The following is an 18,548-nucleotide window of genomic DNA, read 5'->3' on the forward strand; positions in this document are numbered from 1 at the left end:
TGTCGTTACATAATGTAATACGAGTATCTCTATAGTGAAGTGTATGAGGAAGTTTTAGTTCGCACCTCACTGACTCTGAATTATTTATAGCTTATACACAAAATGACGGAAACTAGTCAAGGTAGAGTATTTTTTGTTATTTCACCAGCATTCAAACAAATCGGAGACGGATGATACTCTATCATGCTGCTTGATTATAATTACTTGTTTTAACATGTTAAACAACAATTCTAACTCCCCAAAACGAAAATTGAGCTATGTGTAAACTATCATGTTTACTTTCTTCTATATACGTTCACTCATAAAAGATCAATATCTAGGTGTACCTATTTAACATGTACTCGTGGTATGGACACAGGAAGCACACTTAAGTATGTCTCTTACTGGTGCGTTAGATTAATCGTGTAATACATAAATAATAGCTGTTATTCTTTCCGTTCATTTCAGTGGGCTAATAAGCAAATCGAGCATATACCCATGACAGTTAGGTATATGATTAGAAGTTCGATACTTTATATATAGTGTTCGGTTTAGTACTTTTGTTGAGAGTTCTCGCCGTGGGCCAATACGGCTGTCGAGGCCAATATGGTTTGTTTGTGTTTCTGCTGCTTTTAGATCTGATTATCAAAGTTCATGAAATCCATAGTTCGATCTACATTGGTCCCGTATAGATTCCCGGTTTAAATTCATATCAGTTTATCAGTTTGTCACTTTTTGACATATTGTAATTGTAACGTATTTTTTGGGTATTTTTTGGGTAGTTGGTTAATATATATATATATATAAATAACACATTTATAAATCATCAATATATATTATGTACTCTTTGTTTGGCTATTGATTTTACCACCTTTGGCCGTTGGCAGGAAATGCCTGTACCATGTCGTTGTTCTGATTTTTGCTTTGAGGTTGCAATTTGTTACATGTACAGTCCCTCTTATGATTATTCCTAATGACTGGTGTCTAAAGTTTGTCCATCTTTCGGTAATTGTGTTTTAACTCTTTATTGAATGAATTCATATGTTTTGATTTGATTTGACTTGATCAAAAAAATTATGTAAAAATAGGAAAACTGCTCCTGATATATGTATAAATCAACTTTTGAAAAAAAAAGAATAAAAGATGATAATAGGACTTTTATACTGAAATGTATCAAACCGTTCTAACGGTAAAAAAAAGAGAAGAACGTGTCCTCGTATTAACTTTGTGCGAACAGTCAAAACACTTTTGCTGCTCAATTTCTAAGCAATTTTACGTGCCCGATGGTATTTTTTTTTAAATAACAAGCCAAATATCCACAGCTGAAACAAGTAGACGTCATTTAAAAAAAGAAAAGCATCGAATAAGTTTTCTCATACATAGAGTTTCTGAAATATGTCACTGAGAAGATATATCAATTGTACACTGATACACGATACACAACTACCAATTAGAACGTCTATATGAAAACTTTTAATCAGGATAACGTACGACCTTTAGTTTTTAAGGGATAATATTTTACTGCTAAGTGTGTAATAAAAGGACATGTATGCCATTAACACGAGATCATTAAATAAAAAAGTACTTACAAAACGAATATGAAGTCTTCCTCGTCAAAAAATAACAAGAAATGATTCCGCTGCTCCACATTGAAAAATTCGGTTAATAAGTAATGTTTTGCTTTTTTTACAATAACACATTCAAATAAACAAACATACATATTGAAAATAGTACTTCACAAATGAATCAAACACATTGAAATGTTATGACCGTTTATGAAAAAAAAAACAACTATTAACCCTCGATCACTATAAAGTATCAGTAGATTTTGCATTATTTCAATATATTGGCAACTTTATCAACATCGATGTAATCCTCAAATTCTAATTCCAAATTGATATGACGGGCATCACGGCACCAATTGCAATACAACTGGACCAATTTTGACTAAAACAGATGAGAAGGAATGAAAAGCATCTAAACCACATTCACTTAGAGTGTTACGTGATTTGCTTTGCAAAAATGCCCGGTTTTGAATCAAAGTTCTTGACAGATGTATTAACTTAATTAAATTATCTAACCGAAAGAAGAACATAACTCTGTAGTACAATTCGAGCTACTAAATTTCTGCCGTACAATAGAATGTCACTCCTCCATGACTACTAAGGAGCACATCAATACACTCCTCCATGACTACTAAGGAGCACATCAATACACTCCTCCATGACTACTAAGAAGCACATCAATACACTCCTCCATGACTACTAAGGAGCACATCAATACACTCCTCCATGACTACTAAGAAGCACATCAATACACTCTGTTCAAGTGCTTTCAAATGACCAATCACTTCAATTCTCTTCAATACGACTTGCCAACGTGTATAATATTTAAGTGATGTATGTAAAATTTCATTTTTTTCAATAATATATTTGGTTTATATCAAATTCTATTGAGTCTATGCACACATTAGAACAATACTGAAATGTAATTCCAGAGTAAGAATTTTACTTTCAAGTCATTCCTGATGGAGCACCCGCTTACCTATCGATTAATAGAAATATCCCTTTATGCAATATTCTGTCAGAATGAAGATAATAATGAAAGTTTGCACCCGGACAAATCATCTTAAAATGTACCTAAAAATCCGTTAAAACAAGAGTGAAAAACTTATAGTAAACAATAAATAATGAGGTATTTAGATATCTCATTAATCTTATTAGTAAGTTATTTCGTGTCATAAATGTTACGGGTATAAACTGTACTTATATATAGAGCTGCCGACACTATATATACTTTAATATATCAACGGTTGGCAACACCATATCACTCACACACACTATATAGAGTAGCTGATTTTAATAAACTATGCGAATGATATATATAACTGAAATACTTCGTGATACAAACGCAATTATGTAAAACTTCTATGAGATGTCTTGGTCTTTAAGATGGCCCTTCAAATTATATATTCCCATTGCTTTTGGACTAAAAAATTCAAGAAACCTCCATATGATTACATGACTTTTTCAGAATCATGAATACAAATAATGTTCACATCAGACGACATAGGCGAGCCTGTGTTGCGAGATGACACAGTCATTCCGTTCGTCGGTCGATACAGGGAGAGAGAAGAAATTAAGACTTTCCTGAAGAAAAAAAAATATCGCCTGTTTCACGTAACAGGTGCACCAAATATTGGGAAAGAGCGATTGGTATATCAGGTACGTATTGGAACAACTTAATTTTGTTAATAAATAAAAAAACTGAACACAAAGCTGCTTTTATCTACTTAGATACTTTTTATGAGTCATGTGGTAAGAATTGTGATCGTTTTACATAAAACAGTTTAGATTTTCAATTACATTTAAATCGTTTCAAGTTACTTTCGTACTGGTATAATTTTAATGAAATTGTATTCATAAACAGTTAACATTTTAATTTGAATGACAGTTTAATGTCCATTCTAAATTAGAAGATAAGATCGACTTTTTTCAAGCTACCTTTGAATGGATATCAACAGCCTTCGAGCTTGTATTGACAAAACACCCCACCAGAAATATCTCAAGAAGATAGTTACCTCTTTGTTATATTTGCTATTGTGGCAGAACAGCATATCTGCCTTGTAGTAGGTAGTGAGATTTATACAGCCAGTTAACTGACTTGGCAAAGGATTAATTCTTAAACCGAATCGGTTTGTCGCTGGCTTGTCACCGAGTAGGCTACGATTCAATCCTCAGTGGCGGATCACGCTCTCCCGTTACATTTTATATTGCTTATAATATTCATTAAGGTATGCGACGAACTGGAAGCAGAAAGTCAAACAACTAACACCAACCTTTTAATTGTGAAAATATCATGTAAATATATCCAGTCATGGAATCAACTTATAGAACTTCTTGGCAGTTCATTTCCGGGAACAGAAACAACTAGGCTGGATTTGAAAACCGCTGTATTAGAACAAATTTGGCAATGCAGTGGAAATAACCGCTATTTAATACTAGCATTAACAAAAATTGACGAACTTCTGTCATCTGATTTTGCGAACCAGTTTACAAAATTATGTCTTGACATTATAAATAACAAAAAGAACGTCTTTATAATACTCAGTAGTCAGATTAATGTTAATGTAAGTCAGCAGTTCAAAACGCGCCATGTTTCACTGGAGAAGCTAGACACACACGATGCCATTTCACTTTTACAACTTGCAGCTACAGATGTAGACTTTTCAGGCTCTGAAAAAAGAATAGTTAACGGTTGTCATCGCATTCCAGGATTAATTATCGAAGTGGCAAACATTCTAGCACATCATGAAAGCATTCTCAATGGTGATTCCTTGGCGGAATTACTGAGTGATCCAAAAAGTGCACTGACATTTTTTTCTTCTACATTGGGACCTTCCGATGGACAGTTAAAAGTCAAAATAGAAAAACTCTTAAAAAGGCTCCCATCAGAACTAGTGAATACAGTAAATGATCTTTCCCTTCTGCAGGGATCATTCTGTACGAAAGCGATACAAGCTGTACTAGGTCATAAGCATGAGTGTGACACCAACATTCAAGTTATTTTACTCCGTGATGCATCTGTGATAGAATTTGACAAAGAAACTCATTTATTTTCATTCAACCCTCTACTAAAGGCGTATATGGCACTTAATTCTGCTGCAATGCCTTGCTCTGATTTAGCAAAACTGCGGTTTGTGAAATTTTTTGTCGATACAATGATAACGGTTGATCAGAAGCTTTACAAAAATTCTCATAAAAACATTAAGGACTACTTCCATTCTGATTACGAAAATGTTTGCCAGGTTATGCAGCACGCAATACATTGCTCAGAAAACATTTTTCAAGCTTTGATGCAGGTAGGTTCATGTACATGTACTTTCAATGTAGGTTACCACGTCTAATCGATATAGTTAACCATACATGTGGGGGACGTTTACTTTCTTAGACTGTATTACCCGTTGATAAAACTTATATGGACCACCTTGCTGTGAAATTAAGAATGTAACTAATGATTTAAAAAGTAATTTATGGTTTTCTCTTTTCTTCTACACAAATACTCTAAAGTTTACGACTTCGAAAAGCATGATATCACAAACAGTTTTTGATACTTCGTGTAAAATTTCAATATATGGATCGGTTGTTCGCCTAAAATATCAACTGGACATTATATAGACATGAACATTTCGAAAATGGTCAAGGTTCATGTGTACTTCAAACTTCTTCATATATACTCGCACCAAACGTTTCTAAAAATGAAAAAAAAAGTTTTCGTTACCTCACCCTACCGATAATTAATTTCCAAAATAATGCTATAGATGTAAAAGCATTCTTACGTTGCAATAAATTCAACAAGATAGCCAACGAATCGAATAAATCGAATAAATAGGGGAAAATTGTTTATTACCTGTGTACTTGCTTTAAAAGAATATGTCATAAATATAGCAAAACTAGAACGAATCTATACCGTGATCGAAAGTGACACTAACGTACGGGAAACGTATCGATTACGACAAGAAGATATTCATGGCGTAGAACTAATGAAGGTATGAGCAACTCGGCGGGTATTTCTAGAAAAGCAGAAGACGCTCACCCTACCGGTGCACCTGGTCCATGCTCCCAGTTTTTAGTGGAGTCCGAGTTGCTCATTTGCTTTTGTTACTTTATATGTATGATTTTAATTACTTTATGTTCTTTGTTGTGTATGTCTGTTTTCCATGTCTGGTCTTTGTCCCTGGATTACATTCTTTTGATTACCCTATAACCTTGGTTCCCTTGATTACCCTTCCTATTTTCTTTAATTGATTTGTTAGACTAGCTGTCTCAGAATGCAATCACTGTATTCATGTTAAGACCAATGTTTTTTTTTATTAAATTAACTTGAATACTTTAGCACATACGTGTCTTATGGAAATGGTTTGTAACCATGATAACCTGGTAACAGAGTCCAGATGAAACATCTATCCAGCTCTTACATCAACAATAAGACACAAAAAGACATCAGCTTTTTAATTTTAATGACCGTATACAAACACAGCCTTTATAAAGGGCATGACTGTTATTATAAGTCAACATCTTACGGACCTCTTTCTCAAAAACACTACGACAGCAAATCTGCCAATCATATATTATTACAAATAAATGCTCTCACATTTTTTGAATTCGCAAAGCATCCATTGAAAGAAATAAAAACTTTTCTGAAAATCTTCACATTTTTAAAACGAACGTTTTGATGTCCTCATTTTTGTAACATCGTTTTTAATACAGTTCCTGCTTGTTTAATATTTAATTAAAAAATACATATTAATCCACTAAACAATTAAACATGTGGAAATCTAGTCTGAATGCCACATAACTGGACATATTTAAGTTTGAGAATATTCTATGGTAACTTCAAGCTAAATCTTTGTAATCGTTGACGTCACAATCAAATTAGTAGGTAACTTATTTCCAAGTTAATGTGTTTTAAGGAATCTATCTGAAATGAAAAAAAAATAAATAAACCATCTAAATCTGTCACTAACTTTCACAATGTTAACGCTAGTTTTGGTCAGTGTACATCCACTTTCAATATCATCAGAGCGTTACATTACGTGATTGTGTCTTGCTCGGTAAATAAGAAAAGCGTATCATATTTTCAATGAAAATTACAAGTCATCTTGTACATTGGCTGATACAATAAATTTCTGACTATACAATAAATAATAATAATCACTAAAAACAAATAGTTGAGAGCTTATTTAAATGCATTTAACTCTTTCTCTGAGACAAAATTTTTAATACATGGCCTTCGCATAATTACGAAAGTATTTTACTGATTGAAGAAATTACATTTTAGCCCGTATAGTACTCAACATTATTTTATTTCCAAGTTCAAATTCAAACGTGTGGTTAGAAATCAAGGTCGAAATAAGAGGAATATTCTATGCAGGTTTGTATCTTGATTTGTTTTAATTAGAATCTCCAATGCATAGTTAAGAGAATAATATGATGTTAACTATCTTTCATTTCGATAAATACTTTAATAACTCCTGATGAAGATAGTTATCTTTATGTCGTCATTTTCTAAAATAGGCAGTCTGTGAGGCCGAGGAAATATTTATAAAATGTTTTCCAATGGAAAAGGTAAAGGATTTTTATTATCACCTTTTGAAAGCGGCGGAACATCATGGAAAACCAGAAGAAATAGCTATACTCAAGATGTTTCTCGCTCAGGCTATGACACAGATGAAAGGTATGTAAAGGTGTTTAAACGAAATGAAGAATAATAATACAAATAAATAGTTTTATAGATATTTTGGATAAAAAGAGCAGGTTGTAGCGTCTACGAAGTTATTTGTTGCTATTATTTAAAGAATCAGCTGTTTGAGCAAAATTCAATAATTTTATGTGAATTACGTAAAGCCAAAACAGCTAAAACAGCATATCAAAATATCACGACAAAATTCTATTTCAGTCAACAAAACACTTTTGTTTTTTTTTTTATCGTATTTTTAATTTGTATGTGTGAAAGTTCAGAGTAATGTGTTTTATTACCCCGAGAAAAATAGCAATTATTAGTATTTGAACTATAGTCTACTAGTATATCCAATGACCTCTTTGATAGAAAGCTTTTGCATACAGATATTAAAATTTAAAAATGTAAATATGCGATGGCAAGTCAACCAGGAACCACAAAGTTGATACGTGTAACAATCAGAAAATGAGGATAATAATCGGAATGTCTTGATCTGAATGCAGCTTGTTTGCATTGTTAAGCTACTTCTTTGAATGCACACGGACAGTTTTGCCTTCATTTCAATGTATAGAATCGAGTATGAAAGAGTAATCAAGGGAACCAATGTTATAGCGGTAATCAAAAGAATGTAATCCAGGGACAAAGACCAGACATGGAAAACAGACATACACAACAAAGAACATAAAGTAACTAAAATAATACATACAAAATAACAAAAGTAAATGAGCAACTTGGACTCCACTAAAAACTGGGAGCATGGACCAGGTGCACCGGTAGGGTAAACGTCCTCTGCTTTTCTAGAAACACCCGCCGAGTTGCTCATAAAAAGAAATAAAGGAAATACACAATATAGGAACATGCCTTTGGCGCTTTAGATGTAATTAGGTGTCACTTGTGGTAATTATTTGTAAAGTTCTTCAGTCATCATGGTAAAGTTTATGTATATCTTTAGCGGTTCCTGTTTCGCTCTGACATTTTTTTTTATAGTTTTCTGAAGGTAAAAAGGTATAAGTTCTGTTTCAATGGTTCTTTTTCAGTCTATCTTTTACTTATTTTTAAGTCCTTAAATCATATTTCCAAGAAATTAAATACAATAATACTCGAGTACATACATTGTAATATAGTAATGAAAATCCAACTTTAGTATATATGATGCAATAGTCAGTTTCATACGCTTGTTAGGAAATTCCTTTTATGTTGATGTAGGGGTAGTTAAATCTGATTCAGTTTGATCTGAATGTGTGACGGTAGTTTCAATTATAAATAATACATCTCTGATTTAAGTTGATGACCACAGAGGGGAAGTTACTCAGCTATTTCTTGAAGCATTCAAACTGTTGTCATGGAAAAATCCTGGATACCATCATATGACCTTACTAGGATTTTTGGGAAGATTTCATGTGCGACAAGGGAGGTTCCAGAAAGGCTTGTGGTATAGATCTAAGTTTTTTTATACTGCAAAATTACTACAACTGGGATTCAAATGAAATCTAGTTAAGTGGGGAACAAATAACCATGATTACATACGTAAGAGCATTTCTTAACATTTTCAACGAGTAATTAATCCATGAACATTACCAAAATGTGTGGTTTTTTCTTCTTTTCTTCTACTACTAATATATTACAAAACCGAAAATGGATCCACACCTTAACGAATATTGCTTATACGGTACACCAAGTATCCATCATTTCTGTCAACAATTTTCAAGCTAAAACTGACAAAGAGTGCAGGATTTGTAAAAGTATAAAGTCATGGATAGTAGAAAAAAATAATCGTTAGAAGAGCAATATTATGGTACAATTAATGGGATGAAATTTTGTACTGACAACTGTAGATTATGACAAAAATGACGCATAAAATCGAACATTCATATATGCACTGTGTTTTTATATTTTCCTTATAATAATTAGCGCGTGATTTCTAACACATTTCCGTTTGATCTTATGACACTTAATCCTATCATAAACATTTCAACACCGAATTACTCAGGAAATTATACAACTGGCAATAGGCTATACAGATAGGTGACAATAATGATCATTTCCAAGGGAAATATTTTAATGTACTAATTAGAACGCGGATAATCTTCGCTCAAAGAAAAAAAACCCCTTATTTCAATAAACGTCACAACGTAAACTGAATAAATTGAAACTAAAATAATAATAGATATCAAACCTCGTATAGACCCCGGAGACATTCGGTTAGTACATTACAGTATTCAAAACATTAAGTGATACATGTTTTAGTAAATGAATAACACGAAAAGTCACTATTAACTACAATTTTCAATTAAAGGCTGTACAATTTGTAGTAGAAATTCGATTTGATTACTACAAGTTGAAATATAACTTCTTATAGTTTTTCAATAAGTGTTTAAATATTTGTAAATACACGCGACAACATTAATTTGACAAAAAAATGTAAACGATGGGACTCCAACGCAAAATATGAGTTTTACTACTTATCAAATCACACTTTTTCTCAAAATCGAAGAATGAAGTCTTCAAAGTCGCTAATCGTCAAATATTCTTCGCTTGCTTGCAATATCCAGGCAAATTCAAATAGATATTCTAGAATGTTATTGTGTCGATTCAAAATTTCATTAGAGTTTGTGCTACAATGTTTTATATGTACCAACTTTTTTTGTATAACGCAACAGTTCGTTAATCGGCTAAGATCGGCAAACTTCGAGTGAGTCCGAAATGGTACGATATCAAGCGAAGATATGATGATCTATACAATTGGCCTCGGGTGACTTCGTAACTGTGAGGACCTGAAGTACATTTTTATAATGTATGAAACTAGAAATGACGGTCCAATGGCACCTATCTGCAACATAAGGTCGTTTGCACAGTCATTACGAGTGCAATAAATCGCTTGCAATAAAAGAGACTTAAAAAGTGATGACAACATTTGGATTACGTTAAATTATTTCAAAACCACTATGAACAGAAAGGATGTAAAAAAAATACATGTATATATTTTTTATGTATATTTTCTTCAACTTCTGTACAATGTGTGATCATTAGTTTCCCTCTAAACAGGTTGATTCAGTCAGCCCTGAATATGAAGGTTGGTAATAATAATAGTACCAGGTTCCACCGCCGGATTTTAGAATTTTTGGTACAGAAAGCTTTAGCTGAAGTATTTAGAGGTAAAAAACAACGGTCACATAACTCCCATTTTCATTTCTATAAAGATTCGTGTTATTTTAAAATGAAGGAAGGGCGAAACTTTAATTGCTGAAGGAAAGAAAGCATTAAGTTCAACCTTCCAATCCAAAAGGTTTCTTACCAAGTAAAGCAATGAAAAACAAACTAGTTTCTTATTTCTTGTGGAAGAATAAAACAGTTTATAAGTTTTTGTATTTTGGATAAGTCATCCAGAAGTAAATTTCCTATTTTTCCCTCAGAATTATAATCAGGACAATGGGTCTTTACAAAAAGCAAATGTTCATATAATTGGTACTAAAGCATCATTCTTCTTGAAAACAAAACTGTTGCAATTCGTATTAAGTAGTACTCCAGCTAAGGATCATGCAAAATGTGATTCATGGGTAAAAAGCCTACATATTTTTATTTTTGATAATTTGTTTGAAATGTCATAGTTAACAGAACTTAACATGTGGTTTTTCATATAACCCGTGCTCTTAGGAGATAAAAATTATATAGAATGCACAGTAGATTTCAAAATTAAGAGAGATAACTCTGTAAATGGCGCTCAAATACAATAATATCTACTGGATTTTCAATGTGGATTATCTCCTAAGAGCAGGCAGATTTGAATGAATAATTACACATTTCATAGTATAGACCCATAAAACAACTTAATTACAAAAATAAAAATATGTAGCCTTTTTTTGGGGGTGTATCACATTTTTTCAGATTTTGCATGATTCTTACATAGACAGCTACTTAACTAATCTAAACTAAAGCACACAATTAATTAAACTTAGTTATCACAAATGTAATATAAGCTTCTATTTTTGTTATATAGAGAACTATGAGCAAGCCGAGAAAACATTGAATGAGGCCTTAGATGTGGCACAGAAAGAAGCTCCTTATCACTCAGCTGTGTCAGTTATTTTCAACACTTTTGGACTCATCAATGATCGTTGTATGTTTTATGTTAACACGAAACACCAAATGATCAAATAAAATACGCGTATATTCTGGAGATATACGCGTATATAATTTAATATAAAGGGACATATATTATTAATGCGTATGTATAGTGGTATATTTTGACACTATACGCGGAAATGTTGAAGATATACGCGTGTAGCATCGCGCCAATGAATGACCATGCATACACCAAAGCGTAGTTAATCATTCAATACTTAATGTTGCAATTTTGAAAGTAAAATGCGCTTTTTTGCGTATGATTTAGTCTTCTGTATCATGAATATCAAAGCTTTAGCAAATATTTTATAGGAATTCGTAAGTTGTTTCACGCATAAAAAATTCTTAATTTTGATGGTCGGAGGACCGACGCATAATTTCTTACCATAATCTTTGCCTAACGGTTCCCATCCATCCATATAATATATATGCTGTGAACGAAAAAGTCAACTTACATGGAATAAAGGGATTGAGCGAAATCAATGAGCAGTCAGCAGAACCAAATCACAGCAATTGAACAATAACGGAAACATACATAGACCCATTTATATTATGTAAAAATGCATCAAAAGACAAAATCTTAAATTTTTTTAACTTTGTGAAATAGGATGATTTTCTTGTAATTTAAGGTCTTTATAGTCTTATTTTGTTTATTTTGTCTTTTTTTCCTTTCAATTAAGCTGGTAGAGACGGTGATAGAGCCCTTCAGTGGTACAGATCGTCTCTGGAAGAACGAAGAAAGTTCGCTGATTTATCCCCAGAAATGTTGGTTGTGCCACTCAACAATATTGCATGGCAGTCCTTAAAAAGAGGAAACTACGGTATAGAATTACCTCTTTTGTTTATGCATACTCTTATTTATTGATATTTGAGAGAAAACAATAACAAGGTCAAGTTACCCGTAAAACAACATTTCACTATTATCATTTGTTGGCTAATTTCTAAAACATGGTTGAGTTAGTTATGTAAGAATGAAGTGGAAATCTAGAAAACAATGAAAAACGTAATGGAATAACTAGATGATAAAAATTATGTCGAGTTATCAAGGTGATGGTGTTGAGTACATTCATCAAAGCAAAAACTCGTTAATTGTAATAGTAAATGTTGAAATCTCAAGTTTAAGGAAGTATGATGATTTGTACTACCCGCTAGCTATTTATATTTAATTATATGTGATAAACGAACGAATCTGTCATTGATGATATAGCAATAACTGTTTTGTACTAAAAATGAAACGTTCCGGTTCAATTGTACTTTAATTGGATGTTAAAACAAAAGCTCAATTGCTGACGGTTGTCACCCTGCCTTGTATTATATTATTGCATACAATTCATTTACCTTTCATTGGAGATCGGAGTTATATGCAAAAAACTGTGGATGATTTGAAAATTCGTAATATATCGTAATACTACAGAAGTTCATGAACATCTAGTTTCTATATTTCGAGGTTATGCAATGAAACTTATTGAAGAGGCATTGAACATAAGGAGGAAATGTGGATGGCATGATTACTTTACAAGTTTAACCTTAAAACAGAAGGCGAACATCTATCTGGTTCAGTGAGTTATTTGTTTTTATGTTCCTATATTTTCTGCTTTTGATAACGACAATAAACACTCGTAACAATTTTTACTAGTAGATTACATGAGTGTTATTTCATAAATATATTTTTAACAAAATACAAATTCAGTTTCCTCTTTTATGTTTGAACAATTACCGGAATAGTTGAAACAAAACTGTGAAAATCACAAGCGAAACAAATACCTTGTTCGAAAGTCCCGATACAAAGAGGGTTTATTTTCAAAAATTGCTTTATGATAGAAATCATACAATGCTTAGGGATTGTGAAGTATCATTAAACAAAAGATTTACGCCGCTTAAATGAGAAGGGAATTTTAATGGAAGGTATGAACACAGTTCAAATAATTGTGTGAACAGAATACTTCAAGATAAGGAAAGTCAGACAAGCGATTTATAAGTATGGCAAGACTAGCTCTGCTTCACTGGTAACAATTCTTCACGTCCCATGATATCACATGGCAAAGATAGACTAACAGAACACAAACCCCGATATGTCAGCAAAGATTTACACAAACTCCTTGGTATATTTAAACGTCCTTAAGTTCGTTTGTTTGTTTGGGTTTAACGTCCGAGCGGCAATATTTCAGCTATATTCAGACAATGAACATGAAATGGATGATATAATGAACATGAAATGAAAAAAAGAGGATGGGTCACAAGGATAATAGGGTCGACAAATTTTGATTGCCACTGGAAAAAGGGGGGATGGGTAAGGTAGGGCAATTTAGCCTCCTGTGGCGGAGCGCAAAGGTTCCTACTCCTATCGAATATCCTTAAGTTCGGATCTGGTATCTATTCTTGAAACGTCCTCTCTGGTAACATGGAAGACCACCATTTTACATGAAAGAAAATATCAGTGTTCAGTGGTAACACTGAAAACAAACCCAAAATATATAAGCTTACGTACAATTTGAAGATTCCGACATGTCACAATTGTCATCTTGCTGCATCACTTTCATGATTGAAAAATTATGACGTCTTTCTACCGCGAAATTCATATTCAGATATTACATCTATAGACGGGAATACGAGCGACCCCTTGTGTTCAAACATACACTTTTTAAGAGCTCCTTGAATGTTATTTAGGTAATCATCATTATCCATTATGTGTGCCCCAGGTGGTGGGATGGGGTACCCCTGGCATGTTACATGCTGGGATTGTCAGGCTATAATACGGAAAACCTGACCGCAAACCATAGTGGTGCACCGTGTTGGGAAAGATGCCTCGAACGTTTAAAGAACCCTGCTGTGGTATTCGATAGGAGTAGGAACCTTATCCCGACCCTATCTAGAGTTGTGTGTCTGTTGTAAGACTGGTATGACAGATGCTGTCTCACCTTTTGTATCATTTATTTTACGTCATTTCAGTAAATTTATAGCGTGAAGTGTTATTTTGTTGGGGCGTTTTAAACTTTCGCGTATGTCTCCGATGCATTTTTACCCGTTTCGAATTGCTAGCGGATAGTGATGAATGATTCAAAGAAATCGTTTTGAAACAAGAATGCCGGTAGCTTGCTTTAAAATGTGACACATTCATGACGTCCAACGTTTTTGATATAAAATAAAAACAAAGCGTATTTGACATAAATAAAAACCAAGTTCGCGAATATATTCGTTGAACGACAAATGCATTCACTTTTACTAAAATAATTTAATCTTAATGCGTTATTCTATTTATTGAATATTCTACATTTAACCAACATGAAGTAATACTTTCTAAACTTTATTAGTGGTAAAGTATAATATGTGTAATCAAACATACATTCTTAGTTATTCATGATAGAATGGGCTAAATAAATTAGGCATAATCATTTTGTCGGTTTTACTTTCAGGGGTAACATAAACGAAGCCATCGAACTTTGTGACGAAGCTTTTAAAATCTGTCAAGAATGCACACCAAAGCACTACTTCCTAAATGATATTCGCTTCCTTAGGTTTCATTGTCATTACTCATCTAAAAATTTTGATGCGGCGAATGATGAATATGTTAAAATGTTGTCAGATAAAGAACGATATATGAAGAACACTGAAAGGGGGGGACAGACTATGGACATCTTGTTCCATGGACTTCTATTGAACGAAGGTGATCAGTGGGATAACGCATACAATGAACTACAAGAGGAGGTCAGACGCCTTCGAGATTTAGCTTTACAACACAACGATTTGGACAAGTACATATTATTATGTCAAAACGTCAACGAAGTTTCACACTTATTTATGAGCAAAAGGTTAGATAGTCGGGGAACACATCGGCACAAGTGTGTTGAACTTATTGTAAAGAATTGTAGAGTATGTTCTTTTATTCCTGATGCCGCAACTATTATGTTTTAATTATTATTTGTAAAAAAAATTCTATCATTTGCCATATGTAATTTATTTTGAAACTCACTAGTTATTAGAACTGAATAATCATCAGCTTGCGAGAGCTTGCCATTGTGTATGACGGCTAAATAATAAGGGAGGGTGTTTTTTGTTAATGTATTATATAAATATAAATATCGTTGTTGGGCATTAATATAAGACTTTTATTTTTCTTCTAATGCTTCATTTGTCTATCAAAGAATTTACCATTTTCAAATGTTGTCTTAGATAGAGAAAGTTCACCGACTCAAACTAGAAATTATTATTTTTTGGTTCTAAAGGACAAGGGAGGGGGACAACGATGCATATTGCCTTCTGCGTGCATATAGACATTTTATCATAACATCTGGAGTTTTGGTTTAAAGTCAAATAAATCGTTACTTAAAAACCCTTCCAATCGAAACTATACCGCGTATGGAATAACATGTTTCTATGTTCTTTGAATGTCCGAACTTATGAAAAAGATGATCGCGTGAACTAAATTATATTGTATTCGTCCACGGAAAGTGATACTTTGTTCAACCATTGTTTTAGATATACAGCAGGTAATTTACTTATATGTGATTGTTATTTTTACCATTTCAGTTAATTATAAATGGTAATTTATATTGATATATCATTTATGTATCTAAATAATAATAAAATACGTAAAATGTTTATTTCTGTATTGACGATTCATTGATGGATATATGTGTCTGAAATCTTGAAACCCAGTAAGTGCTTTACCTTTGAATTCGTATGTATGAACATAGTATAAGGTAAAAATTACAGAAAACATGAATAAAAACAGGTCGAAACAAACAAAAATACTGATGTACAAAAGAATGTCATGCCTCTGAGACCAAATGAGGGTAATACAAAATAAGTCGTTCACGTCCAGTCAAATGTCAAAAATGACCTATTACCTGGGCATGGTTTTACAAAGCACTCGTAAGACTAACATACACGTAAATCCTTATAAACCAATGGGACATTAATCTTGCCTAAGCTTTGAGAAACGATGCCGGAGACATTTTTGTGATAACCGAAAGTATTTACAATTTTGTATTTAGATTATACGCTGGTATATTTGTTGCGTTTCACCATACTCATTATTTTCTGTTCACTGTATTACTGTTCACTACTACAACACTACCTGGCAGTTGGCAACGTGTAAAATGAGATTTAAGTCTTCAACTTTTTCGGTTATGTTTCAATTCCAACAATTCAAAATATTTTCAAAAATTCATTTGGTTTATGTCATATTTTATCGATTCCATGCACACTTAGAAAAATATTGGAATTTGATCTCATGGTAAAAATTCTATTTTCTAGTCATACACGATATTGAGGAACACACTTCTGAGACATGTTATTAACTAACAAATATACTGACGGCCAATCAGTTCTTTAAATACTACCATTTTACACAAGACAATGAATATCGTAAGTCAGAACGAAGACAATAATGAAAGTTTTCACTAGGAGAGGTCGCTTGAAAATGTACCCAGAAATTATATCCAAACACGTGTAAATGGCTTGTAGGAAATGTGCAATAATGACTTATTCGTTGTATGTGACTTGGTTGGTAATTTATTCTGGGTTATCAGATTTACGTTTACAAGAATATAATTTCTTTATATAGTAGAGCTTTAGCTTGTTGAAGAGAAATTAGAACAATCTCGAAAAAGGTAGTTTAATGAGATCCCAGAAAATAAGGACTGAAAAAATTAAAATATGTTTATTAGCAACGAACAAAACCAAAACATATCGAAATAGGAAGCAAAATCCAGCCCCAAGAAGCCATGTCATTTGTAATACAACTAGGAAGGTGAAAAAGACAGTGAATATTGGGACGTTCAACTGGAATGGAGAAAAACCTAAACAATGTCATTCTGCAAGAACTCGTCTTAAAACTGGAAAAGAATGTTGAAGATGATTGATTGATTGTTATCTTTTAATGCCGTTTCGGCGACTAGGGCCATATCACGGCAAGAACATTGAATGAAATGGAAATATTAAAAGCAAGATCAAAGTCTCTTCATAAAATAATGAAATTAAAACAAGCAGCTATTTACATATAAAAAGGTACATAAAAGGTGAACCTAAGACATAAAATACATATAGAAACATAAATTCGATAAAACATTTAAAATATTGAAAAACTAAGTAAGGTATCCAATTTATTAAATAAACCGATGTCCCGCAAGAAATCGATGATGTTTTTAGATGAAACGGTCTTGAACAAATCAAACATATTGGCGCAGTCAAAATAATTTTGCCTGATGTTGGCAAAATCCACACAATCTAGAAGAACATGTTTGATAGAGAAAGGGCAATCACATGGGATACACTCAGGTGGAGGATCACCAACAAGCAAATGGCCATGTGTGAATCTAGAATGTCCAATGCGGGATCTAGTCATGACCACTTGCTCTTTGCAATTGCCCGACTCGGATTGATGAACGCCTAGATCGGGTTTTATGGAATTGAGTTTGTTGTGTTCAACACCGTCCCATCTTTAAAATATATTTCCTTATTAAAGGTTTAAAATCGGTGAATGGCAAATTAACGTCCTTTATTATTTCATTTAATGCCTTTTTGGCAACCCTGTCTACAACTGAATTCCCCTGAATACCAACATGACTGGGCACCCAGAGAAAAACAATCTCTTTATCAAATTCCCGAAGTCGATGAATAAAATACAAAATTTGTAAAATAAGAGTGTTTTTCAGTTTGTGATTCTTAATTGCCAAAAGACAGCTCAAAGAGTCAGAACAAATAATAAACTGTGACAGATTAGATTGAGTAATCAATTTAAGTGCTAACAATATGGCTCGAGCTTCAGCTGTGAATATGGAAGCGCTCGATGGCAACCGTTCAGTTACAGTTCTGTCACCATGGACAGCAGCACATGCAACGCTATCGCCATCTTTTGAGCCATCTGTATACACCGTCGAAAAATCCGGATAATTTGCTTTAATTTCAGAAAATTTTTGTTGTAAAAATAAAGGATTGGTATCGGACTTTTTATATTCACGCAGATCAAAAATGAAAGAAGGATGTGGAAGCTCCCATGGAGGGTATTTCGAAGTAACAACAGGCGTCACTGCATTGGTCTCCAGATGAATTGCTTCCAAATGAGGTTTTATTCGAATTCCAAAAGGAGGGGTTTTGCTTTCATGTTTTCGATAAATGTCGACATAAATAGGATTAATGACACAGTCGTAGGCAGGGCTATCTGGGTAGGCCATAAGTTTACTTACATATTGAAGACCTAATTTCAA

The 18,548-nt window shown here is 33.1% G+C and overlaps 1 protein-coding gene and 1 long non-coding RNA gene across 4 annotated transcripts in view; one reads left to right on the forward strand and one right to left on the reverse strand.

Moving 5' to 3' along the window:
- Nucleotides 1–15,941, forward strand: LOC148611387 (uncharacterized). Of its 3 annotated transcripts, none has more exons than XM_088591883.1 (10): nucleotides 1–121; nucleotides 3,013–3,203; nucleotides 3,773–4,840; nucleotides 7,056–7,215; nucleotides 8,503–8,650; nucleotides 10,264–10,373; nucleotides 11,216–11,335; nucleotides 12,021–12,161; nucleotides 12,788–12,899; nucleotides 14,754–15,941. In XM_088591883.1, the coding sequence occupies exons 2-10, from the start codon at nucleotides 3,030–3,032 to the stop codon at nucleotides 15,250–15,252; spliced, it is 2,532 nt and encodes an 843-aa protein (XP_088448009.1). In that variant the 5' UTR covers nucleotides 1–121; nucleotides 3,013–3,029; the 3' UTR covers nucleotides 15,253–15,941. The 3 variants fall into 3 exon arrangements, with proteins under 3 accessions (XP_088448009.1, XP_088448012.1, XP_088448010.1); XM_088591884.1 differs by having other exon boundaries at nucleotides 99–121; nucleotides 3,433–4,840; XM_088591886.1 differs by lacking the exon at nucleotides 3,773–4,840.
- Nucleotides 5,976–18,548, reverse strand: part of LOC148611388 (uncharacterized) — a 23,159-nt gene continuing 10,586 nt past the window's right edge. Inside the window, exon 2 of the long non-coding RNA XR_015924119.1 lies at nucleotides 5,976–6,459. This is a non-coding gene — a long non-coding RNA (uncharacterized LOC148611388). The remainder of the gene's footprint in view (nucleotides 6,460–18,548) is intronic.

Source organism: Perna viridis, chromosome 7 (assembly GCF_037379345.1).
Source record: "Perna viridis isolate PV_CMFRI_1.1 ecotype Kerala chromosome 7, ASM3737934v1, whole genome shotgun sequence".
Classification (NCBI taxonomy): domain Eukaryota; kingdom Metazoa; phylum Mollusca; class Bivalvia; order Mytilida; family Mytilidae; genus Perna; species Perna viridis.